The sequence below is a fragment of the Phoxinus phoxinus genome, assembly GCF_949152265.1.
Source record: "Phoxinus phoxinus genome assembly, chromosome: 22".
Classification (NCBI taxonomy): domain Eukaryota; kingdom Metazoa; phylum Chordata; class Actinopteri; order Cypriniformes; family Leuciscidae; genus Phoxinus; species Phoxinus phoxinus.
Genome location: NC_136897.1, coordinates 341,901 through 364,985, shown reverse-complemented (window position 1 = coordinate 364,985; position 23,085 = coordinate 341,901). Strand labels below are relative to the sequence as shown.

Here is a 23,085-nt window from a genome sequence, read left to right as displayed (position 1 = left end):
GTGATTAGTGATTAGTGAACAGTGATTAGTGAACAGTGATTAGTGAACAGGTATTAGTGAACAGGTATTAGTGAACAGTAATTAGTGAACAGGTATTAGTGAACTGGTATTAGTGAACAGGTATTAGTGAACAGTGATTAGTGAACAGGTATTAGTGAACAGGTATTAGTGAACAGGTATTAGTGAACAGGTATTAGTGAACAGGTATTAGTGAACAGGTATTAGTGAACAGGTATTAGTGAACTGGTATTAGTGAACTGGTATTAGTGAACAGGTATTAGTGAGTATTAGTGAACAGGTATTAGTGAACAGGTATTAGTGAACAGGTATTAGTGAACAGTGATTAGTGAACAGGTATTAGTGAACTGGTATTAGTGAACAGGTATTAGTGAACAGTGATTAGTGAACAGTGAACAGTGATTAGTGATTAGTGAACAGTGATTAGTGAACAGTGAACAGTGAACAGTGATTAGTGAACAGTGAACAGTGATTAGTGATTAGTGAACAGTGATTAGTGAACAGTGAACAGTGATTAGTGAACAGTGAACAGTGAACAGGTATTAGTGAACAGTGATTAGTGAACAGTGATTAGTGAACAGTGATTAGTGAACAGTGAACAGTGAACAGTGATTAGTGATTAGTGAACAGTGATTAGTGAACAGTGAACAGTGATTAGTGAACAGTGAACAGTGAACAGGTATTAGTGAACAGGTATTAGTGAACAGTGATTAGTGAACAGTGATTAGTGAACAGTGATTAGTGAACAGTGATTAGTGAACAGTGAACAGTGAACAGTGATTAGTGAACAGTGATTAGTGAACAGTGAACAGTGATTAGTGAACAGTGATTAGTGAACAGGTATTAGTGAACAGTGATTAGTGAACAGTGATTAGTGAACAGTGATTAGTGTACAGTGATTAGTGTACAGTGATTAGTGAACAGTGATTAGTAAACAGTGATTAGTGAACAGTGATTAGTGAACAGTGATTAGTGTACAGTGATTAGTGAACAGTGATTAGTGAACAGTGAACAGTGATTAGTGTACAGTGATTAGTGAACAGTGATTAGTGAACAGTGATTAGTGAACAGTGATTAGTGTACAGTGATTAGTGAACAGTGATTAGTGAACAGTGATTAGTGAACAGTGATTAGTGAACAGTACCTGGCGCAGCGCACCCAGTTGATGTGCTGGTTGAGGGAGAAGAGGAACTTCTGGCGATGGACGGTCCAGACTTTGATGCTCTTGTCATCAGATGCGGTGACGAGTGTCTGACCATCACTGGAGAAGCTCACGCTGCGCACCGTCCCCGTATGAGCCCTGAACACGGAGGACTCGCCTTTCCTGAACACAACACACACACACATCACATCTAAACACACACACTTCTTATGAGCCCTGAACACTGAGGACTCGCCTTTCCTGAACACACACACACACATCACATCTAAACACACACACTTCTTATGAGCCCTGAACACTGAGGACTCACCTTTCCTGACCAATGTCTATTAGCTTTTGATTAATATATCAAAACACACTAGCATTCAAAAGTCTGGGCTAAGATTTGTTTTGGTTTGTATTCATCAAGGAAGCATCAAAAGTGACAAAGACATTCATAAAGTTACAAAATACACATTTGAGGTTGTCTAGGCCTAGGGAACTAATGAAATGTGCTCATGTTACTCATTATGAAAACTGTTGTGTTATTAAATAAGGAGCTCAAGAAGAGCTTCAGCTCTGGTCCAGATCTCCAGTGTTCATCTGGAGGCGGATCTCAGTGTAAAGCATCGGACAGATGATGAGACTCAGACAACATGATTATTATCAGTTATTTCTGTCCCAACACCCACATGCACATCTCACCGGCTGAGAGAAGAGGCTTATGGGAGCGTTAGTCACTGGCAGAAACGGGCTTGAAGAGCATGAGCCTCATCAAGATCATCCGTATATCAACACATTACAGGGACTCGTAATGCCATGAAACTAGAACAGGAAACTAAACGTGTTTAAAGGCGAGACATGCGCATGTGTGAGGCACACGGGCAGTGTGTATACACACTGTATATACACGCGCACGCACACACACACACACACACACACACAAACGTGCAGGCACACACACACATACATACACACACACACGTGCAGCCACACGCACACACACGTGCAGGCACACGCACACACACACGCTCGCCCGCGGCATTCATGTTTAGTCCCGCTCACCCGCAGCATTCATGTTTAGTCCCGCTCCCGCCCGCAGCATTCATGTTTAGTCCCGCTCGCCCGCAACATTCATGTTTAGTCCCGCTCGCCCGCAGCATTCATGTTTAGTACCGCTCGCCCGCAGCATTCATGTTTAGTCCCGCTCGCCCGCAGCATTCATGTTTAGTCCCGCTCGCCCGCAACATTCATGTTTAGTCCCGCTCGCCCGCAACATTCATGTTTAGTCCCGCTCGCCCGCAGCATTCATGTTTAGTCCCGCTCGCCCGCAACATTCATGTTTAGTACCGCTCGCCCGCAGCATTCATGTTTAGTCCCGCTCGCCCGCAACATTCATGTTTAGTACCGCTCGCCCGCAGCATTCATGTTTAGTCCCGCTCGCCCGCAACATTCATGTTTAGTCCCGCTCGCCCGCAACATTCATGTTTAGTCCCGCTCGCCCGCAGCATTCATGTTTAGTACCGCTCGCCCGCAGCATTCATGTTTAGTCCCGCTCGCCCGCAGCATTCATGTTTAGTCCCGCTCGCCCGCAACATTCATGTTTAGTCCCGCTCGCCCGCAACATTCATGTTTAGTCCCGCTCGCCCGCAGCATTCATGTTTAGTCCCGCTCGCCCGCAACATTCATGTTTAGTCCCGCTCGCCCGCAGTATTCATGTTTAGTCCCGCTCGCCCGCAGCATTCATGTTTAGTCCCGCTCGCCCGCAACATTCATGTTTAGTCCCGCTCCCGCCCGCAACATTCATGTTTAGTCCCGCTCCCGCCCGCAACATTCATGTTTAGTCCCGCTCGCCCGCAGCATTCATGTTTAGTCCCGCTCGCCCGCAACATTCATGTTTAGTCCCGCTCGCCCGCAGTATTCATGTTTAGTCCCGCTCGCCCGCAGCATTCATGTTTAGTCCCGCTCGCCCGCAGCATTCATGTTTAGTCCCGCTTGCCCGCAGCATTCATGTTTAGTCCCGCTCGCCCGCAGCATTCATGTTTAGTCCCGCTCCCGCCCGCAGCATTCATGTTTAGTCCTGCTCGCCCGCAGCATTCATGATTAGTCCCGCTCACCCGCAGCATTCATGTTTAGTACCGCTCCCGCCCGCAGCATTCATGTTTAGTCCCGCTCGCCCGCAACATTCATGTTTAGTCCCGCTCGCCCGCAACATTCATGTTTAGTCCCGCTCGCCCGCAGCATTCATGTTTAGTCCTGCTCGCCCGCAGCATTCATGTTTAGTCCCGCTCGCCCGCAACATTCATGTTTAGTCCCGCTCCCGCCCGCAACATTCATGTTTAGTCCCGCTCGCCCGCAGCATTCATGTTTAGTCCTGCTCGCCCGCAGCATTCATGTTTAGTCCCGCTCCCGCCCGCAACATTCATGTTTAGTCCCGCTCCCGCCCGCAGCATTCATGATTAGTCCCGCTCACCCGCAGCATTCATGTTTAGTCCCGCTCCCGCCCGCAGCATTCATGTTTAGTCCCGCTCGCCCGCAACCTTCATGTTTAGTCCCGCTCCCGCCCGCAACATTCATGTTTAGTCCCGCTCGCCCGCAGCATTCATGTTAAGTCCCGCTCGCCCGCAACATTCATGTTTAGTCCCGCTCCCGCCCGCAGCATTCATGATTAGTCCCGCTCACCCGCAGCATTCATGTTTAGTCCCGCTCCCGCCCGCAGCATTCATGTTTAGTCCCGCTCGCCCGCAACATTCATGTTTAGTCCCGCTCCCGCCCGCAACATTCATGTTTAGTCCCGCTCCCGCCCGCAGCATTCATGATTAGTCCCGCTCACCCGCAGCATTCATGTTTAGTCCCGCTCCCGCCCGCAGCATTCATGTTTAGTCCCGCTCGCCCGCAACATTCATGTTTAGTCCCGCTCCCGCCCGCAACATTCATGTTTAGTCCTGCTCGCCCGCAGCATTCATGTTTAGTCCCGCTCGCCCGCAACATTCATGTTTAGTCCCGCTCCCGCCCGCAACATTCATGTTTAGTCCCGCTCGCCCGCAGCATTCATGTTTAGTCCTGCTCGCCCGCAGCATTCATGTTTAGTCCCGCTCCCGCCCGCAGCATTCATGTTTAGTCCCGCTCCCGCCCGCAGCATTCATGTTTAATCCTGCTCGCCCGCAGCATTCATGTTTAGTCCTGCTCGCCCGCAGCATTCATGATTAGTCCCGCTCACCCGCAGCATTCATGTTTAGTCCCGCTCCCGCCCGCAGCATTCATGTTTAGTCCCGCTCGCCCGCAGCATTCATGATTAGTCCCGCTCACCCGCAGCATTCATGTTTAGTCCTGCTCGCCCGCAGCATTCATGTTTAGTCCCGCTCGCCCGCAACATTCATGTTTAGTCCCGCTCCCGCCCGCAACATTCATGTTTAGTCCCGCTCGCCCGCAGCATTCATGTTTAGTCCTGCTCGCCCGCAGCATTCATGTTTAGTCCCGCTCCCGCCCGCAACATTCATGTTTAGTCCCGCTCCCGCCCGCAGCATTCATGATTAGTCCCGCTCACCCGCAGCATTCATGTTTAGTCCCGCTCCCGCCCGCAGCATTCATGTTTAGTCCCGCTCGCCCGCAACATTCATGTTTAGTCCCGCTCCCGCCCGCAACATTCATGTTTAGTCCCGCTCGCCCGCAGCATTCATGTTTAGTCCCGCTCGCCCGCAACATTCATGTTTAGTCCCGCTCCCGCCCGCAGCATTCATGATTAGTCCCGCTCACCCGCAGCATTCATGTTTAGTCCCGCTCCCGCCCGCAGCATTCATGTTTAGTCCCGCTCGCCCGCAACATTCATGTTTAGTCCCGCTCCCGCCCGCAACATTCATGTTTAGTCCCGCTCCCGCCCGCAGCATTCATGATTAGTCCCGCTCACCCGCAGCATTCATGTTTAGTCCCGCTCCCGCCCGCAGCATTCATGTTTAGTCCCGCTCGCCCGCAACATTCATGTTTAGTCCCGCTCCCGCCCGCAACATTCATGTTTAGTCCTGCTCGCCCGCAGCATTCATGTTTAGTCCCGCTCGCCCGCAACATTCATGTTTAGTCCCGCTCCCGCCCGCAACATTCATGTTTAGTCCCGCTCGCCCGCAGCATTCATGTTTAGTCCTGCTCGCCCGCAGCATTCATGTTTAGTCCCGCTCCCGCCCGCAGCATTCATGTTTAGTCCCGCTCCCGCCCGCAGCATTCATGTTTAATCCTGCTCGCCCGCAGCATTCATGTTTAGTCCTGCTCGCCCGCAGCATTCATGATTAGTCCCGCTCACCCGCAGCATTCATGTTTAGTCCCGCTCCCGCCCGCAGCATTCATGTTTAGTCCCGCTCGCCCGCAGCATTCATGATTAGTCCCGCTCCCGCCCGCAACATTCATGTTTAGTCCCGCTCGCCCGCAACATTCATGTTTAGTCCCGCTCGCCCGCAACATTCATGTTTAGTCCCGCTCCCGCCCGCAGCATTCATGTTTAGTCCCGCTCGCCCGCAGCATTCATGATTAGTCCCGCTCCCGCCCGCAACATTCATGTTTAGTCCCGCTCCCGCCCGCAACATTCATGTTTAGTCCCGCTCCCGCCCGCAACATTCATGTTTAGTCCCGCTCGCCCGCAACATTCATGTTTAGTCCCGCTCGTAACTCAAAACAGCAAGAGCCAATCTGTCCTGTGGCATTAAAAATGCTAAACGGTCATATGCTCAAAAAATCAACAAACACTTCACAGACAGCAGAGACACACGGAGCCTGTGGCAAGCCATTAAGACCATCACTGCCTACAAGCCCCCGACACAGTCCTGTGATGATGACACATCTCTCCCCGATGCACTCACTTTTATTCACGGTTTGAAATGCAGAATGACACTCCAGCACAAAGACTGCCCACAACTCCCGACGAACAGGCACTCTGTCTGTCTCCGGCCGACGTAAAGAAGTCCCTATCTAGGATTAACCCACGCAAGGCCGCGGGTCCTGACAATATTCCTGGCCGTGTTTTGAGAGACTGTGCTGCACAGCTGACAGATGTGTTTACAGATATATTCAACATCTCGCTGAGCCAGGCAGTCGTCCCCACATGTCTCAAATCCACAACAATTATACCAGTACAAAAGAAATCACCTGTGTCCTGTCTAAATGACTACCGGCCCATAGCACTGACCCCGAGTGTGCCTCACCAGCACACTTGACCCGCTCCAGTTTGCATACCGTTCAAACCGCTCTACAGACGATGCAATTTCCTCCACCCTCCACTTGGCTCTAACCCACCTAGAAAATAAAGACTCCTATGTTAGAATGCTGTTCATTGATTTCAGTTCGGCATTCAAAACAATCATTCCACAACAGCTCATAAACAAACTAAATCTGTTGGGCCTAAACAATTCCCTTTGTAATTGGATCCTGGACTTTCTAACTGGAAGACCTCAGTCAGTCCGTGTCGGCAACAACACCTCGAGCACTACCACACTGAGCACAGGTGCCCCGCAAGGCTGTGTGCTCAGCCCGCTGCTCTTCACATTGCTGACCAATGACTGAACTGCTAAGTTCAGCTCCAATCATATCATCAAGTTTGCTGATGACACCACAGTGGTAGGTCTCATCAGCAACAACAATGAAATGCAGTACAGAGAGGAAGTGACTCAGCTGGTTGAATGGTGTGGCACTAACAATCTGTCCCTCAATATGGGAAAGACAAATGAGATCGTGATAGACTTCAGGAGAAACTCGGTTGACCACCCCCCACTGACCATCGACAGCTCGACTGTGGAGAGAGTCAGCAGCATTAAATTCCTGGGGGTGCATATCACAGAGGATCTTACCTGGGCCACCAACACCATGTCACTCTCCAAAAAGGCACAACAGCGCCTACACTTTCTCCGCCGGCTGAAAAGAGCTAGCCTTCCTACACCTATCCTTAACACATTTTACAGGGGCACCATCGAGAGTGTGCTGACCAGCTGCATCACTGTCTGGTACGGGAACTGCAATGCTGCTGACCGCAAGACCCTCCAGCGGACAGTGAACACCGCTGCCAAGATCATTGGTGCCCCTCTCCCCTCCATCCAGGACATTTTTCTTATACGACGCTCCAGCAAAACCAACAGCATCATTAAGGACTCCACCCATCCCTGCCACAGTCTCTTCCAGCTCCTACCATCAGGAAGACGGTATCGGAGCATCAGAGCCCGCTCCGCCAGACTGCTCAACAGCTTTTTCCCCCAGGCCGTGAGGGCCCTGAACTCAAAATACCCCGCCATCTTCTGAAACCCCATGCAAACCCCTACCTCTTGGAAACTTATCAGATACCTCATAAACTATGCACTAGACACTTTACACACACTGTTGCGTATGCATAAAAAGACTCAGCAATCTATTTATGTTTACATGCTCCCTCTAGAGGGTGCTGGAGGGTTCATGGGAGTTTGCCCAACCAATCCACATGTGCTTTGTGGATTTGGAGAAGGCATTCGACTGTGTCCCTCGCGGCGTCCTGTGGAGGAGCTCCGGGAGTATGGGGTCCGGGGTCCTTTGCTAAGGGCTGTCCGGTCCCTGTACGACCGGAGCAGGAGCTTGAATCGCATTGCCGGCAGTAAGTCAGACTTGTTCCCGGTGCATATTGGACTCCGGCAGGGCTGCCCTTTGTCGCCGGTTCTGCTCATAATTTTTATGGACAGAATTTCTAGGCACAGCCAGGGGCCGGAGGGTGTCTGGTTTGGGAACAACACGATTTCGTCTCTGCTCTTTGCGGATGATGTTGTCGTGTTGGCCCCTTCAGACGAGGACCTTCAGCATGCACTGGGACGGTTTGCAGCCGAGTGTGAAGCGGCTGGGATGAGAATCAGCACCTCCAAATCCGAGGCCATGGTCCTCAGTCGGAGAAGGGTGGCTTGCCGACTTCAGGTTGGTGGAGAGTTCCTGCCTCAAGTGGAGGAGTTCAAGTATCTTGGGGTCTTGTTCACGAGTGAGGGAAGGATGGAACGGGAGATTGACAGACGGATCGGTGCAGCTTCTGCAGTAATGCGGTCGATGTCCCGGTCTGTCGTGGTGAAGACGATTTACTGGTCAATCTACGTTCCTACTCTCACCTATGGACAAGGTCCCGGATACAGTCGGCCGAAATGAGCTTTCTCCGCAGGGTGGCTGGGCGATCCCTTAGAGATCGGGTGAGAAGCTCGGTCACTCGGGAGGAGCTCAGAGTAGAGCCGCTGCTCCTCCGCATCGAGAGGGGTCAGCTGAGGTGGCTCGGGCATCGGCTCCGGATGCCTCCTGGACGCCTTCCCGGGAAGGTGTTCCGGGCGCGTCCCACTGGGAGCAGTCCCCGGGGAAGACCTAGGACACGCTGGAGAGACTATGTCTCCCGGCTGGCCTGGGAACGCCTCGGTGTCCCCCTGGAAGAGCTGGAGGAAGTGTCTAGGGAGAGGGAAGTCTGGGCATCTCTGCTTAGACTGCTGCCCCCGCGACCCGGCTCCAGATAAGCGGAAGAAGATGGATGGATAAGCTATATTGAGATAATATTGAGTTACATTGACATTATATTGAGATACATTGAGACTATATTGAGATAATATTGAGATATAATTGAGATATATTGAAATAATATTGAGATATATTGAAATAATATTGAGATAATATTGAGATATAATTGAGATATATTGAGATAATATTGAGATAATATTGAGATATAATTGAGATATATTGAGATAATATTGAGATATATTGAGATATATTGAGATTATATTGAGATTATATAGAGATATAGTGAGACTCACACGCTGGGCACCCAGAGCCGCACCGTCTTGTCTCGGGAGGCTGAGGCCAGCAGATGACCGGAGGGGGAGAACTCAACACTCGTCACCGCATCCTTGTGTCCCACAAACCTGTAGGCCCTCGTCTGAGGCTTCATGTTCCAGACCATGACACACGCGTCCATGGAGCCCGAGGCTGAGAGGAACACACACACACACACACATCACATGAGGCTGAGAGGGACACACACACACACACACACACACACATCACATGAGGCTGAGAGGAACACACACACACACACACACATCACATGAGGCTGAGAGGAACACACACACACACACACACACACACACACACACACACACACTCACATGAGGCTGAGAGGAACACACACACACACATATCACATGAGGCTGAGAGGAACACACACACACACACACACACATGAGGCTGAGAGGAACACACACACACACTCACATGAGGCTGAGAGGAACACACACACGCTCACATGAGGCTGAGAGGAACACACACACACACACACACGCTCACATGAGGCTGAGAGGAACACACACACACACGTTCACATGAGGCTGAGAGGAACACACACACACACGCTCACATGAGGCTGAGAGGAACACACACACGCTCACATGAGGCTGAGGGGAACACACACACACTCACATGAGGCTGGGAGGAACACACACACGTTCACATGAGGCTGAGAGGAACACACACACACACGCTCACATGAGGCTGAGAGGAACACACACACACACACACGCTCACATGAGGCTGAGAGGAACACACACACGCTCACATGAGGCTGAGAGGAACACACACACACACACACACGCTCACATGAGGCTGAGAGGTACACACACACGCTCACATGAGGCTGAGAGGAACACACACACGCTCACATGAGGCTGAGAGGAACACACACACACTCACATGAGGCTGGGAGGAACACACACACGCTCACATGAGGCTGAGAGGAACACACACACGCTCACATGAGGCTGAGAGGAACACACACACACACACACACACGCTCACATGAGGCTGAGAGGAACACACACACACACACACACGCTCACATGAGGCTGAGAGGAACAGTGAAGACCAGTTAAACTCAGCATAAAACAGAAGTAGTGCTGGTCTTCTTTCCTCTATTGTGTCGTATATCGAGTGAACGCTTCAGGAACAAGAACACATGTGGGCGGGGCTTGATTGAGTCTGTGGGGAATTGTTTGGATGGGTGTGTTTTGCTATTGGCTGATCTCCTGTGAGTGACAGGTTGCCCCGCCCTGTGTGAGCAGTGTGTGTGTAGAGTGTGTGTGAGCTGTGTGTGTGTGAGCAGTGTGTGTGTGTGTGTGTGTGTGTGTGTGTGTGTGTGTGTGTAGAGTGTGTGAGCAGTGTGTGTGTGTGTGAGCACTGTGTGTGTGTGTGTGTGAGCAGTGTGTGAAGAGTGTGTGTGAGCACTGTGTGTAGAGTGTGTGTGTGTGTGTGTGTGTGTGTGTGTGAGCACTGTGTGTAGAGTGTGTGTGTGTGTGTGTCATACCTCCCGACTGGATTACCGCGTCCAGAGAGAACACCCCATTTGCGGTCAGAAACAAAAGAAATGTAGTTCTGGAGCCTGGAATGTGCGCCCTCTGATGGACAACACGTCCAGTGGCAGACCTGAGAGACGAGCCGCGATCATAGCCAGAGAACTGCAGAGATGCCGGATTGATGTAGCCGCTCTCTCCGAACCCGACGGGCAGCTGAAGGAGGAGAACGGTGGCTACACTTTCTTCTGGAAAGGAAAGCCAGCCGATGAGGCTAGAAACCATGGAGTTGGACTTGCCATCAAAACCCAGCTTGTCAAGCACCTCTCCGAACTTCCCGTGGGGATCGGCGAGCGCCTCATGACCATCCGTCTGGTGTTGGCCTACAACCAGACCGCAACAGTAGTGAGCGCCCCTACCCTAGACTCCGACGAGGAAGAAAAATAAGCTTTTTATGCCTGCCTGGAAGAAACCCTGTCGAAAATCCCCAGGGAGGACAAGATCATCCTGCTTGGAGACTAATGCTAGGGCAGGCCGGGACCAACACCTCTGGGAGGGACCTACTGGCGAGGAGGGCATCGGTAACATCGACTCCAGCGGAGTGCAGCTTCTGAGTAAGTGCGCTCAGCACAACCTCGTCATCACCAATACTCTCTATCGACAGAAACACTAATTTAAAGGATAATTCCGGTATTTAACACCTTGAGTCTATATTGTAGTTTGTTTTGGATGAACAAGAGTGGTGGACAACATTTTTTTGACAATGGTTCCTCTCTCGAGTTTTGGACTATAATAGAATTGGCCATGGACCCATTTAACATTGGAGTCAATGGGCATGTCCGAAAATGTCATTAAAACAGCCAATAATGTTCGTTTACAAAACTGTTAAACTCACCGAGTGGTTAGTGGTGTTCGTTGATGATTATAAACAATATATCGTCGCAATATATGATTCCAATCCGTTTATTTTGCTATAGTGGAACTATTTTTTCAGACACTTCACAACCGTGTAACTTCCGCTCAATATTTGCATCTGAAGCGTTAGCACACTCCCGACCACTTGATGGCGATAACCGATGTTTATGTCTCGCGGGACACTCACGGTCACAGTCGAGTTCAACTTCATATTGCACTGGTCAGTGGTCACGTCTTTCAATATTTTCAAGGTTTTGTTTGTTTATTTGGCTTACTCTCCCGGAGCACAGTTGCTCTGCTCGCTCGCCTTATGAGAAACGGAAGCGAGCAAAAAGATTACATCGACCAAATGTAAACAGCCCCCTTTCCGTTTCCGGTAGCGCATTTATATTAACCAGCACTCAGTCCTTCAACAGAATTCAATGGGATTTTACAAAATGACGAATAAAACACGACAGAAACTGTATTTCGCAACACTTTTTGTTTCTGGAACATCAACTAACACCACTAACCACTCGGTGAGTTTAACAGTTTTGTAAACGAACATTATTGGCTGTTTTAATGACATGTTCGGACATGGCCATTGACTCCAATGTTAAATAGGTCCATGGCCAATTCTTTTATAGTCAAAAACTCGAGAGAGGAACCATTGTCAAAAAAATGTTGTCCACCACTCTTGTTCATCCAAAACAAACTACAATATAGACTCAAGGTGTTACATACCGGAATTATCCTTTAAGGCATCTTGGAGACACCCTCGCTCCAAGCAATGGCACCTTATTGATTATGTAATTGTAAGGGCCATGATAGACTCTGACAACTGCTGGACAGACCAGCGCCTCATCCGATCCACAATGTCCATCAAACTTTAAAAAAGGAGGAGGATTCAGAAGAAGCAGACCCGGCAAAGACTGAACCTTGACAGCCTGAATGAAACTACATCCAGCAACTACTTCAGGACTCACTCGAGAAAAGTCTTCAGCAAGAATATCCTGATAACATGGAAGAGCGCTGGGGCCTTCTCAGATCCACCATCCGTGACTCATGTGAGTCCACCCTTGGGCACCAGTCCAGGAAACATCAGGACTGGTTTCCAGGAAACATCAGGACTGGTTTCCAGGAAACATAAGGACTGGTTTGATGGAAATGATACAGAGATAGAACAACTGATCTCCAGAAAACGAAAAGCCTTCCGAGTGTGGCAAAATGACATAACATGTGAGGCCAAAAGGGCAGCACAGTCTAGAGCAGAGGTACTCAACAGGCCCGCAGGCCACATCCGGCCCATCGGCATTCGTTTTTTTTCATTTTTTTTTTAAAGTTGCGCGAATATTAGACATTGCGACTTATATGTAGCCTACTTTATAGCTACTTGATATCTCCGAAATGTACCATAACTTGCTAAGCGCAACAAATAGCGAAACAAGCGGTAAAGCGGTCAGGCAACTTTTGTGTGCGCCACGCAGAGCTCGTGCATTCAGAGCTGCGCACCTTCACTTGCCTAATCTAAATATCAGACTTTAATTATTTATAGCTCATAACTTATAAAAAAAATTATAAAACAAGCTGTGTTACTATATGACGAATGACAAGACAGCTTTACAGAGCGCGAGGACTGAATTGAGCTCTCTTTAGCGTCTGAATGGACAAATACACAACATCTAAATGTCTAAATGTCCGTTTTGGAGAGTATTCACGTAAACAGTGGGTTATGTCTTTACAGAACGTACAGTTATGAGAATATCGGATGTGCATCAGTGCAATTGGATCTGCACAATCGGTCTTAAAGTGACAGTGCGTAATAAACCTAATGCCTCTGTGCACTTAATATTGATCAAACAACAAAATAAAAAGAGAAAAGCATACACTGCTCTTTAATGAGTAATAGCCTGTATTTGCTCAATGATTTTCTTCATACATTTTGAGGTTTTTAATACTCTGAGTATGAACACATTTTTTTGCATTAATATCGCAAGAAAATTGTTAATACACTTTTTTGTTCCAGATTAATTTTTTTATTTCATGTTCAGTATTACTTTAAATAGCAATACTTACCTAGCAAGATAGGTAATAAACTGCATTTCTAAATAAGTAAAAACTGAAAATATTGTCATAAATAAAGTTTTACGATGCAAGTTGTAATTTGTGGCCCTTCACATTTTATGTGGTTTACATGTGGCCCCCTTGGCATCTGAACTTGAGTACCCCGCTCTAGAGCCAAGGCTGACGTTCAGAGACTGGTGAGCGAGCTCAAGAACAACTGGCGGACAAACGCCTCTAGAACTCCAGAGACTGGCAGACTGGGGTAACACACCAGAGGCTTTTTCAGCGCCACTAAGGCGGTCCACCGCGGTTTAAATCCCCGCGCCCAAAAGATGGACAGACTCTTCTGAAAGACAATGACTCCATCGACGCACGTTGGAAGGAGCACTTTCAAGAACTTCTGAACCAGACATGGCCGACCATATCCCGCAGAGTCCCATCAGAGAACACATGGGGAACCTCCTACCCTAACTGAGGTTCCCAATGCCATCCGAAATCTCAGGAACAAGGCCACTGGTCCTGATGGGATCCCCGCAGAGATTTTAAAGGAAGGAGGACCAAGGCTCTGGCACCACATCCAGCCTCTACTCATCAAGGTCTGGGAAGGGGAAGAGCCAGGGATGCCCAAACTGTTGCCATATTCAAGAAAGGGGACCAGGCTGAATGTGGGAACTACAGAGGCATCTCGCTCTCGTCAACAACAAGTCCTCGTCGACCGCCTGCCACCACGATCTGAGGACATACTCCCTGACTCAGTGCGGTTTCCGTCCATCTAGGGCAGTAATTCTTAAAGTGTGGTCCACCATGGCCCCCTAGTGGTCCGCGAAAAGATGACCTAAACTAGGCAAGTGTTTATAAAATCGTCACTTATTTAAGTAGATTTTTAATGCACTTGCGAAACTGTGATAACAGTTCTTGCCCTTCTGTTTTAACCCTTTCGCACGTACGATCACACCGGTGGGATTAGAGCGGTCAGCGCATCACGTGATCAACTGCTAAATTCAAATGTGCGTTGGCTGGCGCTGAGCCAGAGACGGACGCGCTCAGTGCTTGTCATATATCACAACTATTCAGTGTTCTCAACCACATAATGTTTATTTTAGGTTTCAGACATTTAAAAATCACATAAGTTCTAAAAACAATGAATTTGAGTTTGTAAAATATACACTGATGTCTATGGAAGCGGCAATAATAATCCTTTATATTATAAAAGACGACACGTTTTATTCATATCAGATACACATTGTTGAAGTAGCTTTACATTTTACCCTATTCTTCTCCCAGTTCACCAGCCACTTACTTTCATGTATTTCGGGAGAAGTGGAGGAATTGACGTGTTGTAAATCCGACAGATCCGATTCTCTGACCTGTGGCACAAACTAACATGGCGCCGCCCATCACGCATACAGCTCAACTAACGCGATCGTTATAAAGGTGTTTATACAACAAAACACATCCACATGCACATATTAGACAATCGGAATATCAGCGTTTCATACTATAGAAAATAAATGTGTGAATATTTTGAATAAAAAAGGAAAAATGACATAAAAGCAGATCATCATTCATTCAGCGCTGTGTTGTGCTTGCGCTGTGTCACGTGACAAGCAATGACGCGTAACCATGGAAACAATAAAGTGACAGATTCTAATTTTTTTTTCACGTGTGCAGTTTGTTGTGCATATTAAGCTGCAGCTAACTTCACATTTACTTTTTCAAATGAAATAAAATTCATAATAATTTCTGATCATATCATTGCATTTGTGTTTGAATAATTAGTCTTTGACAAACAGTTACATATTAAACTTAAATTTAGCTTATCCTTCCTATTTTGTTGTTTTTTGGGGGCGTGTTGGAGTGGGATTCTGTTAGGTGGTCCTCAGAAAAAAATTGGAGGATAGAGTTGTCCTTGGGCTGGAAAAGTTTAAGAAACACTGATAGGGGAACACCTGACATGATCTTTTCTGCTCGCCAACTACAAGAAGAGTGTCGGGATCAAGGACTGCCTCTGTACATGGCCTTTATAGACTTGGCAAAGGCCTTTGCCTCCGTGGATCGGCAGGCACTGTGGAGCAGACTATCGAAGTATGGATGCGAAATACATCCGTGTGCTGAGGCTACTGCATGACGGCACGTCAGCCACAGTGCTCAACAGTGGCTCTGAATCTGAGTCATTTCCTGTAGACACTGGGTCGAACTGGGACGTGTCATCGCACCCGCCCTATTGGCCCTCTTCACTGCAGCCGTACTTCACCTTCCTGGCCAAGAGCTGCCACAGGGGATCCCGACCCTTTACAGGACTGACGGTAGGCTCTTCAACCTCAACAGGTTCAGGAGTAGAGTCAGGAACACCGCCATCATGGAGTGCCATACGCCGATGATACCGCAGCGCCTCCCCCGCAGACCTCCAGGGCACACAGAGGCCCGGGTCTGGCCGTGAACATCACGAAAACTCAGGTTCTGTATCAACCACCGCCCAACCAGCCATCACTCCAGCCATCACTCCAGCCATCACTCCAGCCATCACTCCAGCCATCACTCCAGCCATCACTCCAGCCATCATCAAAGTGGATACACACCTCCGGCAGCGTCCGCTCTTCCCCAGCTGATATGGACTGTGGAGTTAGACACTCGTTGCTTGGGGTCGACAGCTTATAAACACATATTTCTGGGCTTTTAGCTTGTTTGCTGTACACCTCGTCACACAGCAGCTCTTTTTCTTTTAAATTTTCTGTCTTTAGTTAGAAGCAAGAAATGACAAGGAGGCGGCCTCTCCTCTCGCAATGCAGAGTCCATGGAGGCGGGTTGTCCACCACTGCAGCCTCTCCAGCGGAGCATCCAGAGAACCCGACCCGACCAGAGGACAGGCATACTCGCCTCGAGCGACCGCCGAAGAAGAAGAAGAAGTGTGTGTGTGTGTGTGTGTGTGAGCACTGAGCAGTGTGTGTATATGTGTGTGTGTGTGTATATGTGTGTGTGTGAGCAGTGTGTGTGTGTGTATATATGTGTGCGTAGAGTATGTGTGTGTGTGTGTATATGTGTGTGTGTATATATGTGTGTGCGTGTGTGAGCAGTGTGTGTGTGTGTGTGTATATATGTGTGTGTGTGTGTGTAGAGAGTGTGTGTATGTGTGTGTGTGTGTGTGTGTGTGTGTGTGTATATATGTGTGTGTGTGTGTGTGTAGAGAGTGTGTGTGTGTGTGTGTGTGTGTGTGTGTGTGTGTGTGTGTGTGTGTGTGTGTGTGTGTGTGTGTGTGTGTGTGTGTGTGTACCGATCTGCTTGGTGCTGGTACTGAAGTCCAGGCTCGTGACATCATCCCTGTGACCCTTAAAGTGCCGCTCCAGCGTCGGGTCTTCCTGAAACACACAATCACACACACATCAACACAATCTATCCCTCAGCATCAGTGTAACACACATACTCACAAAACACACACACACACACTCTCTCACACACACACACACACCCCCTCAGCATCAGTGTAACACTCGTACTCACAAAACACACACACACACTCTCTCTCTCACACACACACACACACACACACACACACACACACACACACACACACACACCCCCTCAGCATCAGTGTAACACTCGTACTCACAAAACACACACACACACACACACTCTCTCACACACACACACACACACACACACACACACACCCCCTCAGCATCAAGGTAACACACGTACTCACAAAATACACACACACACACCCCCTCAGCATCAGTGTAACACTCGTACTCACAAAACACACACACACACTCTCTCTCTCTCACACACACACACACACACACACACCCTCAGTCAGCATCAGTGTAACACACGTACTCACAAAACACACACACACACACTCTCTCACACACACACACACACACACACTCTCTCTCACACACACACACCCTCAGCATCAGTGTAACACTCGTACTCACAAAACACACACACACACACTCTCTCTCACACACACACACACACACACACCCTCAGCATCAGTGTAACACACGTACTCACAAAACACACACACACACACACTCTCTCACACACACACACACACACACACACACACTCACACACCCTCAGCATCAGTGTAACACACGTACTCACAAAACACACACACACACACACACACTCTCTCTCACACACACACACACTCTCAGAATCAGTGTAACACACGTACTCACAAAACACACACACACACACACACACACACACACACACACACACACACACACTACAGTGGCATGGCCTGGGGATTCACATGCTGGGATAAGCGAGTGTGTGTGTGTGTGTGTGTGTGTGTGTGTGTGTGTGTGTGTGTGTGTGTGTGTGTGTGTGTGTGTGTGTGTGTGTGTGTGTGTGTGTGTGTGCCTTTGTTTATATTACATTGTGGGAACCAAATGTCCCCACAAGGATAGTAAAACCTGAGATCACCTCCATTGTGGGGACCAGCCAGCGGTCCCCATGAGGGGAATGGGTTAATAAACATACTAAATTATATTTTTTTGAAAATGTAAAAATGCAGAATGTCTCCTGTAAGGGGTAGGTTTAGGGATAGGGGCAGTGTAAGGGGATATAACAGTTTGTACAGTATAAAAACCATTACGCCTATGGAATGTCCCCACAAGGATAGCAAAACCCCCTTGTGTGTGTGTGTGTGTGTGTGTGACTGGAGCACTGCTGTATTAGAGGAAATGGCGGTGAAGTAAAAACACACACTTGTGGCGGAATGTAAATGTATGCAGTTGACATGATTAACAGGCAAAATTATTTGAAAAAACCCTGAAAAATACATAAATGTCCATAAGGACGCAGAGGGGTTAAAAACTGCACTTTATAATAATAATAATAACTGCACTAACGTTATATATAATAATAACGCTATTAATAAGTGCACTCACCAGCACAGAGCTCATCCTCAGCCACTCCTGTCAGCTGGAGAACTATTATATGAAGAACTTGCACAATATTTCGCGATGACCGTGTAATAATAATAACCAGCTCGCTCTGGAGATCATAAGCAGCTTTATTGTTCAGTGTAACGCCGAAGCTGAGCGGTTGCTAAGGACTGCCGGTTGGTTGCTAACAGCTTTCATTTTACCCGCCGCGGTAGGCGCGTGCGCAGTCTGCGCATACGTCACACATCCTCCTCTTCTTCTTCTTCTGATTGGCTGTTGGCGTTCAGCTCGATTCTGCATTAGCGCCCCCTGCCGGACTGAAGAAGAGATGGATCACTGATAGCCCATGACGTCATAAACAGTGACGCTCCCGCGCCGCCATATTGGTATTCTCTAGTGAGCGCACGCGCCGTGTTTAGATCACGGTTTAGATCTAAAGTCTCCCTGTACATTCTTACAACACACACACACATCCTAAGCATTTAAAAGGGTATTTGTTTAAAGTCGGACATTTTTCCTGCTTATTAAAAATGGCTTTGGAGAGGAGCTTGAGTGTGGGCTACACGACGACGAAGAAGAAGCAGAAGAAGAAGAAGAAGCTTACCTCCCCGTTAAAATACACGTTTAAAATATAATATTTAATATGTAAGTGTCCAGTGTTCGTTATTCACGGACTTCCTGAGCATTATTCATCTGGATATTAGATCATCTTTCTGTGCCTTATATTTACTCGCATTAATGCCATCTTCATCTTTACACCTGTTGGCTTTACTTCATGGAATATTAATATTTACTGTCTGTAGTTTGTGCGATAACTCAGCCCGTTATGTTGTAGTCTGTGTATTAAATTATGAATTTCAATCAGAATATGTTGTCTGCATGATTTCATAGATCTTATGATTATGAATGCTGCAGACATAATTACTGCATTATTAACTTGCTTTCATAACCAGTTTAATGCTATTAAAGCCACACGCTCATGATTGGCCTGTGTTCAGTTTACTGTGGGATAAAAACTACTCTCGGGTCTGTAAATAATATTAATATCTGCATATTGTATGATGACGTGATCTCGTGCTGATATTCTGGAGATACTCGTTCTTGCTGTATGATCACACATAACCACTGAGGAAGCCTTCCTTTCCTTTAATATTACCTGTGTTCGCCAGATTCCTGTCAGATATTATTATTATTATAATTGTCTTAACAAACTTTTTTTTTCTAGTTATTATTATTATTATTATCCTCTCATCACTCGAGCACGCGCCGTCACGCGTCTCTTAAAGGGGACGCGCTCTCATTATCAGGAGTCAGAAGTGCAAGTCATGATGAATGTGTGTGTGTGTGTGTGTGTGTGTGTGTGTGTGTGTGTGTGTGTGTGTGTGTGTGTGTGTGTGTGTGTGTGTGAGAGAGAACACACCCCGTCAGACACACACATTATAATGTTCAATTTCTAAGTTCAGTTTTTTTAATTTCTATATTATTATCTTTTTTTATATATATTATTATTATTATTATTATTTATTTAATTATTATTGTTTTATGTTATCATTATTATTTTTGCTATATCTAGCCATGACTATATATTATTGTCTTTTTTTTCTGTACTAAATGTCGTAAATATTTTTTTATGTTGTTTTAATGCTTTGGCAATACAAAACGGATTTATTTTGTCATGCCAATAAAGCTTTCTGGATTGACTTGTCTTGAATTGATTGAGACCGAGGCAGCTCTGAACACAGGGTGGCAGTAAAGAGCTTCGGTCGTTCTGTAAAAGGGTTACTGCTTAAAGAGCTGTATTTTACTTGATTTAACCCATTAAAATGAATTTTGTTGGTATAAATTGAATGTATGTAGGTTGATTAAGTAATATACAATAAAACAAATAAATGTCATTAAATCAGTCAATTTCGATGTTATAATTTTTAGGTTAAAATTGTTTTTGTGTACATTAATTTGTAATTTTTCACGACTAAAATAAATAAATAAATATATAAATAAAAATCAATTATGTTCCATGTTCTATAGTGTTATTAATAATAATTTTATCTAGCCTGAAAATACACTTTTCAGTTCAGTTCTTTTATTTATAAAGCACATTTAAAACAGCCACAGGACGGGCCTGCACAAGCTCTAATAACTGAGGAACTACATGTACAGATTTGAAAACAGAAAACAAGGAAGTAAAATTAACAAAATCAAACATTAAAATCTACAGAGGAGAAATATTAACAAGTTTTAAAAGCTGAGGAAAACCAATAGGTTTCCAGGAGAGATTTGAAAGCTGATAAAGATGGAGCGACTCTGAGTTCCTGGATCGAGGCCCGCGAGCGCTCTGTGTCCTGCGCCGGAGCCTATGCAGCGACGGAGGAGAGTTAGCTTCTCTGAGTTCCTGGATCGAGGCCCACGAGCGCTCTGTGTCCTCCGCACTGGAGCCTATGCAGCGACGGAGGAGAGTTAGCTTCTCTGGGGTCCTGGATCGAGGCCCGCGATCACTCTGTGTCCTCCGCCGGAGACTATGCAGCGACGGAGGAGGGTTAGCTTCTCTGAGTTCCTGGATCGAGGCCCGCGATCACTCTGTGTCCTGCGCCGGAGCCTATGCAGCGAAGGAGGAGGGTTAGCTTCTCTGAGTTCCTGGATCGAGGCCCGCGATCACTCTGTGTCCTGCGCCGGAGCCTATGCAGCGACGGAGGAGAGTTAGCTTCTCTGAGTTCCTGGATCGAGGCCCGCGATCACTCTGTGTCCTGCGCCGGAGACTATGCAGCGACGGAGGAGGGTTAGCTTCTCTGAGTTCCTGGATCGAGGCCCGCGATCACTCTGTGTCCTGCGCCGGAGCCTATGCAGCGACGGAGGAGAGTTAGCTTCTCTGAGTTCCTGGATCGAGGCCCGCGAGCGCTCTGTGTCCTGCGCCGGAGCCTATGCAGCGAAGGAGGAGGGTTAGCTTCTCTGAGTTCCTGGATCGAGGCCCGGGAGCGCTCTGTGTCCTGCGCCGGAGCCTATGCAGCGACGGAGGAGAGTTAGCTTCTCTGAGTTCCTGGATCGAGGCCCGCAATCACTCTGTGTCCTGCGCCGGAGCCTATGCAGCGACGGAGGAGAGTTAGCTTCTCTGAGTTCCTGGATCGAGGCCCGCGAGCGCTCTGTGTCCTGCGCCGGAGCCTATGCAGCGACGGAGGAGAGTTAGCTTCTCTGAGTTCCTGGATCGAGGCCCGCGATCACTCTGTGTCCTGCGCCGGAGACTATGCAGCGACGGAGGAGGGTTAGCTTCTCTGAGTTCCTGGATCGAGGCCCGCGATCACTCTGTGTCCTGCGCCGGAGCCTATGCAGCGACGGAGGAGAGTTAGCTTCTCTGAGTTCCTGGATCGAGGCCCGCGAGCGCTCTGTGTCCTGCGCCGGAGCCTATGCAGCGAAGGAGGAGGGTTAGCTTCTCTGAGTTCCTGGATCGAGGCCCGGGAGCGCTCTGTGTCCTGCGCCGGAGCCTATGCAGCGACGGAGGAGAGTTAGCTTCTCTGAGTTCCTGGATCGAGGCCCGCAATCACTCTGTGTCCTGCGCCGGAGCCTATGCAGCGACGGAGGAGAGTTAGCTTCTCTGAGTTCCTGGATCGAGGCCCGCGAGCGCTCTGTGTCCTGCGCCGGAGCCTATGCAGCGACGGAGGAGAGTTAGCTTCTCTGAGTTCCTGGATCGAGGCCCGCGAGCGCTCTGTGTCCTGCGCCGGAGCCTATGCAGCGAAGGAGGAGAGTTAGCTTCTCTGAGTTCCTGGATCGAGGCCCGCGATCACTCTGTGTCCTGCGCCGGAGCCTATGCAGCGACGGAGGAGAGTTAGCTTCTCTGAGTTCCTGGATCGAGGCCCGCGATCACTCTGTGTCCTGCGCCGGAGCCTATGCAGCGACGGAGGAGAGTTAGCTTCTCTGAGTTCCTGGATCGAGGCCCGCGAGCGCTCTGTGTCCTGCGCCGGAGCCTATGCAGCGAAGGAGGAGAGTTAGCTTCTCTGAGTTCCTGGATCGAGGCCCGCGATCACTCTGTGTCCTGCGCCGGAGACTATGCAGCGACGGAGGAGGGTTAGCTTCTCTGAGTTCCTGGATCGAGGCCCGCGATCACTCTGTGTCCTCCTGCGCCGGAGCCTATGCAGCGACGGAGGAGAGTTAGCTTCTCTGAGTTCCTGGATCGAGGCCCGCGATCACTCTGTGTCCTGCGCCGGAGCCTATGCAGCGAAGGAGGAGGGTTAGCTTCTCTGAGTTCCTGGATCGAGGCCCGCGATCACTCTGTGTCCTGCGCCGGAGCCTATGCAGCGACGGAGGAGAGTTAGCTTCTCTGAGTTCCTGGATCGAGGCCCGCGAGCGCTCTGTGTCCTGCGCCGGAGCCTATGCAGCGACGGAGGAGAGTTAGCTTCTCTGAGTTCCTGGATCGAGGCCCGCGAGCGCTCTGTGTCCTGCGCCGGAGACTATGCAGCGACGGAGGAGGGTTAGCTTCTCTGAGGTCCTGGATCGAGGCCCGTGATCACTCTGTGTCCTGCGCCGGAGCCTATGCAGCGAAGGAGGAGGGTTAGCTTCTCTGAGTTCCTGGATCGAGGCCCGGGAGCACTCTGTGTCCTCCTGCGCCGGAGCCTATGCAGCGACGGAGGAGAGTTAGCTTCTCTGAGTTCCTGGATCGAGGCCCGCGATCACTCTGTGTCCTGCGCCGGAGCCTATGCAGCGAAGGAGGAGGGTTAGCTTCTCTGAGTTCCTGGATCGAGGCCCGCGATCACTCTGTGTCCTGCGCCGGAGC

General features: G+C 48.8%; 1 protein-coding gene across 1 annotated transcript in view; it reads right to left on the bottom strand.

The window, feature by feature from the left end:
- The window catches only part of poc1a (POC1 centriolar protein A), a 102,257-nt gene extending 82,815 nt beyond the window's left edge, over positions 1-19,442 (bottom strand). Inside the window, exons 1-4 of the mRNA XM_079597507.1 lie at positions 18,327-19,442; positions 16,697-16,781; positions 8,941-9,112; positions 1,163-1,342 (exon numbers count right to left, since the gene is read on the bottom strand). Of these exons, the coding sequence (XP_079453633.1) occupies positions 1,163-1,342; positions 8,941-9,112; positions 16,697-16,781; positions 18,327-18,341 (452 nt within the window). The 5' untranslated portion in view covers positions 18,342-19,442. The remainder of the gene's footprint in view (positions 1-1,162; positions 1,343-8,940; positions 9,113-16,696; positions 16,782-18,326) is intronic.
- Positions 19,443-23,085: the final 3,643 nt, after the last annotated feature.